General features: G+C 42.5%; 1 protein-coding gene across 1 annotated transcript in view; it reads right to left on the bottom strand.

Moving 5' to 3' along the window:
- Positions 1 to 7,093: 7,093 nt before the first annotated feature.
- Positions 7,094 to 8,442, bottom strand: part of KCNK1 (potassium two pore domain channel subfamily K member 1) — a 65,787-nt gene continuing 64,438 nt past the window's right edge. Inside the window, exon 3 of the mRNA XM_081531818.1 lies at positions 7,094 to 7,996. Within this exon, the coding sequence (XP_081387944.1) occupies positions 7,737 to 7,996 (260 nt within the window). The 3' untranslated portion in view covers positions 7,094 to 7,736. The remainder of the gene's footprint in view (positions 7,997 to 8,442) is intronic.

The following is an 8,442-nucleotide window of genomic DNA, read 5'->3' as shown; positions in this document are numbered from 1 at the left end:
TTTCTTTGCTTTTTTTCCTTTTGTTTTTGCTTCCTAAATTATAATTATTTTATACCCCAAAATTGAATATTTATGAATTGTTTCAAGATCTCATGGTAGTGCCTAGAAAATTATTATTTTAAAAAAATGAAGTATCAGAATGAGGACAATTCAATACTGACTGTGCCCAGAAAACAAACAAAGCCTCACTTTTTAAAAGTGAGGCATATCCTCCCTTGCTCCTGCATTTCTTCCTATGGCTGCACTTTCCTGACACCTATGTGTCCCAACCAGACATACCTCCCTTACCTTATGAAAGCTAAGATCTTTCCAGACTCAGAAGGGTAAATGTTCCTAGCTCTTTCCCTTCACAAACAGAAAGTCAAATCCACTCATCTCTATGAAAACTACTCAGCTCAATTACAGACTTAAACTGTGCTGACTAAAGAGAAACACCCAAGCTGAAAACTGCAGATTCTCTTGTATTTGGGGACCTTACTGAGGACTATAGCCTAGAGTCAGTCTCTTAGATTGCTCTGAGGAACCAGCAAAACCTATATATCCAAAGACAGACGAGAGGAGTCAGGATACATAGTTTTTACTGAAAACAAACAAACAAGCATGAATCAAACACCAAAAGATCACTGCTTATACCTATGGCTGATCCACTTTGCCATACAGCAGAAACTAACACAGCGCTGTAAAGCAACTCTATGCTTGCTCAGTGGCTCACTATGCTACAATAAAAATTAATTCAAAAAAGATTACTGTTAGTCACAAAAAACAGACATCTCAAGGTAATGATTTTACTACTTCTCTATGTATGGGAAATTGTAAGCCTGGGCTCATTGAAATTATTCCTTTGATTTTTTAAAACTTTTACTTTATATTGAAATGTATCAAGAGTTGATTTACAATGCTGTATTAGTTTCAGGTGTACAGCAAAGTGATTCAGTTATACATATACACGTGTCTACTCTTTCCTATATTCTTTTCCTATTCAGGTTGTTACAGAATATTGAACAGAGTTCCCTGTGCTGTTGTTGGTTATCTATTTTAATTATAATCGTGTGACATCTTAACCACCTAGGGCCAGTATCCTGTTTTTCTCTATCCTGAACCCCCTCAGGGCCCACCGTTGGGATGGCTGCAGTGGTTGATGGCTTGATGGAGGGCAACATTTGTTATCTACTGGAATGGCAGCAACATTTTTTCTTCACCCATGCCTTTCTTTTCATTTAAATCCTACACCCTTCCAGCAGGGCTTTCTGCTTTCCTGGAGGAGCGACCTTAGTGTGTTTTTGGAAACTGTGACTATTTGAGGAACATCCCCAGTAACTGAGCCTGCAGAGGGGATGGATCTGAGGTAGAGGCTCTCACACTGTTAGTTTTAGGCTGAAAGTGATTTAACAGATTTGAATTTGCTCTACATACCTTCAGCTCCCATTAACTCCTGGGGATGTACACTTGGGCTGGACATGCCTGAGCACTGTCCTGGCGAGGAAGATGATTTGAGAACCTCTGAGCAAGGAGGCAGCTGGGAAACCATCAAAGGCCAGAGTGAACTTGGCAGTGACCCAGTGTGGGACGGCAAAGGGCAGGCCGTGCCTCACCAGGGAGGTGTGTCTTCTCACTGCGACCCTGTCTGGCTCCCAGTGTGCCTTTGTGTCCCAATAGTTGTTGGTACACAGAGTTCACAAAGGGAAAATGAGTAGAATAAATCATGTTGCCTTATGTATGTGAGTCGCTCAGTCATGTCTGACTCTTTGCCACCCCACGCACTGTAGCCCGCCAGGCTCCTCTGTCCATGGGATTCTCCAGGCAAGAACACTGGAGTGGGTTGCCATGCCCTCTTCCAGGGGATCTTCTTGACCCAGGGATTGAACCCAGATATGTAATTTACTTACATAAGATGTTAGCAGTGATCTCATCTTCACATGTCAATGACAGCAAAGCTATGCATTTGTTACCATGCTGACTCCCATATTTCATGTTGGATCCTTAGTCTAAGCGAATTTCCTAGATAGTGGAAATAATCACTTGAAAAACAAGCCTCTTAAAAACTCATTCTAATCATTTTGTATGGGAATACATTTTCCTTTATCTCCTTAAACAGAGCATATTAAACATAGTTAACATTGTTATGAGAATTGTGTTGTTGCAGGAAGGGGGACCCCTTCCAGGGCCCCAAACTGGGCTCTTGTCTAACACTCAGAAATGAATTGTCCGAGGAGACACATGTGCTGACAAAGCAGGAGATTTTATTGGGAAAGGGCACCCAGGTGGAGAGCAGTAGGGTAAGGGAACCCAGGAGAACAGCTCTGCTGCGTGGCTCGAAGTCTTGGGTTTTATGGTGATGGGATTAGTTTCCAGATGGTCTTTGGCCAATCATTCTAATTCAGAGTCTTAACTGGTGGCTCATGCATTGCTTAGCCAGGATGGATGCTAGCCAGAGGGATTCTGGGAAGTGGACGGACACGCAGTGCCTCCTTTCGACCTTTCCCAAACTCTTCCGGTTGGTGGTGGCTTATTAGTTCCCTGTTCCTTAACAGGATCTCCTGTCATAAAACAACTCATGAGAATGGTTACTAGGGTGCCTGGCCAGGGTGGGCGGTTTCAATCAGTGTGCTTCCCCTAACAGTGTGATTGAAATAACATCAATAAAAAATATTGTACCATCCCAGGAGCTGTTTGCCTCAGCCTGTGAAGGCTGTAGAAGGCAGGCCTTTTCTTCTTAATCCAGGTCTGTCCCCGGCGTCAAGCTCCCAGCGGTCTGCTCTCTTCCATTCTCTTACCAGCAATTAACCCAGGGTTCTCAGCTGGAGTGGTAACGCACTCAAATCCACAAACCACACACAAGCGCCAAGCAGATTTTTATCAATACAACTTGCTATGAACAGCAGAGAAACTGCCGAATTCCTGGAACATCTGACCATTTTTCCTCCTAAGTGGCCCTCCTAAGAGTTGTTGTTGTTCACTCAGTTGTGTCCATCTCTTAGTGACCCCATGGACTGTGCCCACCAGCCTCCTCTGTCCATGGGATTTCCCAGGCAAGAATACTGGAGTGGGTAGCCATTCCTTCTTCAGAGGATTTTCTCAGACCAGGGGTCGAACATGAGTCTCCTACAGTGGTAGGCAGATTCTTTACCACTGAACCATCGGAAGTAAACGCTTCTTCCCAGATGTAGCGCACAGGAGACCAAAGACCGAGGACGCTTTTACAGGACCAGAGAAACTGCTAATTTAAGGCTGCCCAAGCAATTACATGGTCATTATTGCCAACTTGCATCTTGAGAGTTTTAATTCATTTTTGTAGTGAACCAGCAAAAATTATAACATGGAAAGTATGCTAACACAAAATCTGTGAACTATTGGGAAGCAAGATGCTCCTTTATTTTCAGTGGGTTGGGAAAACAGTGAAGTAATTTTATTAGACATGTGTGTAAAGTAAGTATACACTTTGAGGGAAGTGAAGAGGGAACTTAGTAAGTGTACTTAGTAAGTGCCAGGCTGGGAAAATACTTAAAATTGTTTTTGCTTCTGGGTTCATTATTGCATTTTAGAAGGCTGAGGTTGCCTGACAGTACACATTACAGTTGGAATACATCTGACAGTAAAAGTGAGATATTGGAATATAGTCTTTAGCAAACAATCTCATGTTTCACCTCACAGAGAAACCTTGGATGTACCAAATATTCATAAATAAAATTCTTGGAAAATAATACATCACTTAGAGGGAAAACTTTTAAATGTATTAAAGAGACAGTGGGCACAGTTGAATAAAGTAAATGGTAACTATTGTATTATTTCAATTTCAGCTTCCTAAGGAAGGGTTGTTTTTAAACCTGTTTGACTGTGAACACATTTCTGAAAGTACACCCCCAAAAGACTGCCTTCCTGAATTGAGGATATCAGGACGTCAGAGCTCTCCTCAGCGTGGAAGATTTAGCAGCAAATCACCAAGTGGATGTATCATGCCACACAAGTGGAAAATTCTACTCAAGGAATTCAGAGTAAGAGATCAGTAATCCCATGATCACCCTCCAATGCACACTTGTGCCAATTTAAAATGAATTCTTATTTGTAGCAAATAATAGCTGCTTTTAGTAAGAAACCAGTGTGCTATTGATAGTTTTAAAGGGTTAAAAATGTTTTGCTTGGATTGTTTTCAGTTACCATTTCTTGACCAGATTTGTAAATATCTTCTCATTCATTTCCCAAAAGGCAGGTAAGGCTGGTCTGTAGGAACTGTGAGCATGACTGACTGTTTTCCAGGCATTTGCAAGTATTTTTTTCCCTGAAGCCACTCATCAATGCAGTTATCAGGGCCAAACTTTATCTGTCCCATGGGTTTCTTTTTAAGATTCTTTTGGAGACTCTAATGCCTTGGTCTATGTGAATGCAAAGTCGCTTCAGTTATGTCTGATTCCTTGCGATCCCATGGACTGTAGTCCACCAGGCTCCTCTGTCCATGGATTCTCCAGGCAAGAATACTGGAGTGGGTTGCCACTTCCTTCTCCAGGAGATCTTCCCAACCCAGGGATTGAACCCGAGTCTCCCGTGTCTGCTGCGTTGCAGGCAGATTCTTTACCGCTGAGCCCCAGGAGGAGCTTTGGTCTTCAGGCTCTTTGATTTCTGGGCACTATTTTTCTGAGACACCATTCTCTCCTCATGTTCAGTGTATCTGCTGCTCCAAACTCAACATACCTACTGGACACATGTGACTTCAAATTCACATGCAGCGAAGGACAATGATTTCTGCCACATCTCTATCCTCAGGGTGTTCTGCGGGATTCTTAAGAACTCAGTCTCAAATACTGCCCAGGACTTCAGTACTTCAGTTTATACTCTGTTCATGTTTCGATTCTTTTTTTCAGAATCCACCTTCTTTGACCTTCAACTTCACAGTCGCTTATCTCCAACCAGAAGGTTCCAATGACAGTTCTGACAGAGCCTCTCTGTCCAGCCTCCCACTTCCTCACCCCACGCCCAGGGGATCCTGCTTCTGTTCTCCAGGACACAGCTTCCCCCTCCCTCAGAACCTCAGTGCATCAACTGTCCCCTGGACAGTGACAGAAAGAAAGTCCGGGGAATACACTTCCCCTTACATTTCATATCTGACAGGAAGGCAAAACCTGCTCTAATTTTTAAATCTTATGCTTCACATTAAAAACAACAAAAACAGGAAACTTCCCTGGTGGTCCAGTGGTTAAGAATCCACCTTGCAATGCAGGGGACATGGGTTCAATCCCTAGTTAGGCAACTAAGATTCCCCCATGCAAAGAAGCAACTAAGCCCATGCACCACAACTCCTGAAACCATGAGCCACAACTCGAGTCTGTACACTGCAAATAAGATCCCACATGATGCAGCCAAGATCCTGTGTGCTGCAACTAAGACATGACACAGCCAAATAAATAAATACTGCGTGTTAGTCGCTCAGCTGTGTTCGACTCCGCGACCCCACAAACTGTAGACTGCTGGGCTCCTCTGTCCATGGAATTCTCCAAGGAAGAATACTAGAGTGCGTTGCCCTTCCTTTCTCCAGGGATCTTCCTGACCCAGGGATCGAACCCAGGTCTCCTGCATTGTAGGCAGATTCTTTACAATCTGAGCCACCAGGGAAGCAAACAAATACTAAAAAACAAAAACAATGTGAAGGGTATTAAGGCCTAGTAAGTATATTCTCTGCAGATTCACAGAAGCTTTGAAAGTGAAGTATTACATTTGATTGCTTATTAATGACACCCTGACTCAGAATTTTCTCTTTAGGCTCTTGTTTTTTTTGTATTTTGCACTCCCCTCTCAGATTAGAGTCAAGCAGTGGTGGCCCATAAGTTTCTTGCTTGGACTAAAATGTAATGGCATTCTGTGAGTATAATCTACCTTTTTTCCAATTTATATTCTTTAGTATTTTTGCATGGTACCAAGCATTCTAATCCCATGAACTTCTCAAATTCAGGCCTGCCCGTGAAGCATGTATCCTCCAAGGAATCTCTAATTCCTCCCTTTACCAGTTACCCACCCAGTGTGAGCAGTCTTCCACGGTGGAGACAGTCAGCCAGGAACATAGGCAGAAATATGCTAACAGGGCAGCACAACCCAGATCAGAGGGACAGGACATGTTTTGAATGAAATACTAGAGAGGATCCACTGAGGACAGCTCCCCATCACAGGAGCTGGGGTCCTGGGGGCTACAGAGGGGATGTCATTCCTTCTTGTGGTTTTGTTGCTCTCAGACGGGATTTTCTATTATGAAGAAGGCCCTTGTTGTAAGTCAGGGGATACAACGTTTGATGGCTAATAGCAGACAGCAGGACAGGACTGGTAACCATGTGCCCAGGGCACACACAGTGGAGGCAGCAGAGAGGTGGCCAAGGTAGCCCCAAGGCAAGGATGCTCTGCTCAGCTGTTCACCAGCAGGATGCTGACTTTTACCAACACTTCAAGTACCACCTCCTGGGTGGCTCCGACGGGAGACCGGATTTGGTTAGCGGGTCACTGAGCATTCATTATCATACAAAGCCTAATTTTCTCTTCTAAAATTCCTAGCAGGGTCTTCCCTAGTAGTACAGTGGTTAAGACACCACGCTTTCACTGCAGGGGGCACAAGTTCCATCCCAGGTCAAGGAGCTAAGATGCCTGCATGCCTCAGCCAAAAGATGAGGAAAAAAATCTTAATAGTGTCCTGCATTTGGATTGCATACAGCATTTGAATGCTGCCTTTATGGGTTCTACAAAGGAGTACATACACATTATCTATGTGGGGGAATCTTTTCTTGATATATTAAAGCGTAAGATTGCGACCACCTACAATTTTTACTTATTTCAGCTTATAAACTAAAAAAACCTCTCAGACTAATTTGATAGAATCTGTTCATTTGGGGCTTCTGCATTTGGGTCCTGTGCTTTAGTATTAGCTGACTGCAAATCATCATGTACTTTCAAAATAAAGTATCCTAACTTTTTTTTTTTTTTAACAAAATCATATGCCTTGTTACTTGTTTACCTCCAGAGAAATGCTTACAAACATTGTAGACATTTGAGATCACGCTATTCCAAGTGAGCAGAAATATTTATTGTAACAGAATACTAAAGTAAATTCACACATAAGTGTGTTATTCCACTTATTTTATTGCAGCAACTTCTGATTCTTCAGTATAAAGAGAAATCAAAAGGGAAAATCTCTACAATCTTGGATTAAGAAGTATACCAGGAACTGGTGACCTAAACCGTATGTACAGAATATAAACATATTTATATTTGTATGTACAGTTAATGGTTATCTAGTCATTATAAATAGTAGGTTTAACTTAAGAGTCTACAAAAATAATGATTTTTGGATGGGTACATGCAAACCAGTATACATAAACTTATTTATAAAACACATCTCTATGCCTTTTGTTTTTTGCTTTAAATAGAAATATCACTATTTAACTATCAGCTAAACGATTTAAATGCAAATCCCAAAGTTCCCAATGAAAAGTATAAAATCTGTTTCTATCCACAACGGCACCCTGCTTCAAGTATTCTTCTCCTATTAGTAAAGTCGAGATAATTTTGTCACATATGAATTATAGGTACAGATGCCATTTTCTCATATTTTAGACAGTCTTCTGGAATAAAAGCTTCTTTTGTTCCATTTTACAAAAAGGACTGCTTTTACATCCTCATCAAAATGAACAAAGCGAAGCTTCCTCCCACCGCCTTTCCTCCCACCTGTCCCCGTGGTCTGGGCAATCCAGCAAAGCCCTAGTCTAGTGGTCTGCGGCGCCATCGGCCAAGGCGGGTGACTGGGGGGACACAAAAGGCTCGTTCTGCTTCTGGTCCTCCTTCACACCAGCTGCCTGGTCCGTGATGGAGGAGAAGGACAGCTGGTCGTGTTCTATGATGTGCACTTGATCCTCTTCCTTGTCCTTCTTCACGTAGAACATTTTTCTGAACTTCTTCAGTTCGTGGAGCTCACAGAAGGTTTCCAGAACCACCAACATGGCGATAAGACCAAGGAGCAGGTAACCTGTGTGAGAGAAACGACAGCGACTCAGTGGGATCCAGTCATGACATAACCTTTCTGCTGATGATTAAATCCATTGCCTCCTCTGATTTCTGGGGATGTTTTGAATTCCATGGCTCAAAGAGGGATGAAAATGAAGAGGGACTTAACCTTCTAGACCTAAAGAGACATATTTCCAAAGACATACAGATAGCCAACAGGCACATGAAAAGATGCGTCACACTGCTAATTATTAGAGAAATGCAAATTTAAACTACAGTGAGGTACCACCTCACACCAGTCAGAATCATCATCATTAAAACATCTAGATAACAAATGCTGGAGAGGGTGAGGGGAAAAGGCAACCCTCCTATATTGTTTGAGAGAATGTAAATTGGTACAGCTGAAAAACAGTATGCGGGTTCCTCAAATAACTAAAAACAGAGCTACCATATAACCCTGCAATCCCA

The sequence above is a fragment of the Giraffa tippelskirchi genome, chromosome 2 (genome assembly GCF_054371585.1).
Source record: "Giraffa tippelskirchi isolate mGirTip1 chromosome 2, T2T-mGirTip1v1.2.pri, whole genome shotgun sequence".
Taxonomy (NCBI): Eukaryota; Metazoa; Chordata; class Mammalia; order Artiodactyla; family Giraffidae; genus Giraffa; species Giraffa tippelskirchi.
The sequence above is the reverse complement of the archived record's forward strand: the minus strand, read 5'-3'. Positions and strand labels throughout refer to the sequence as shown.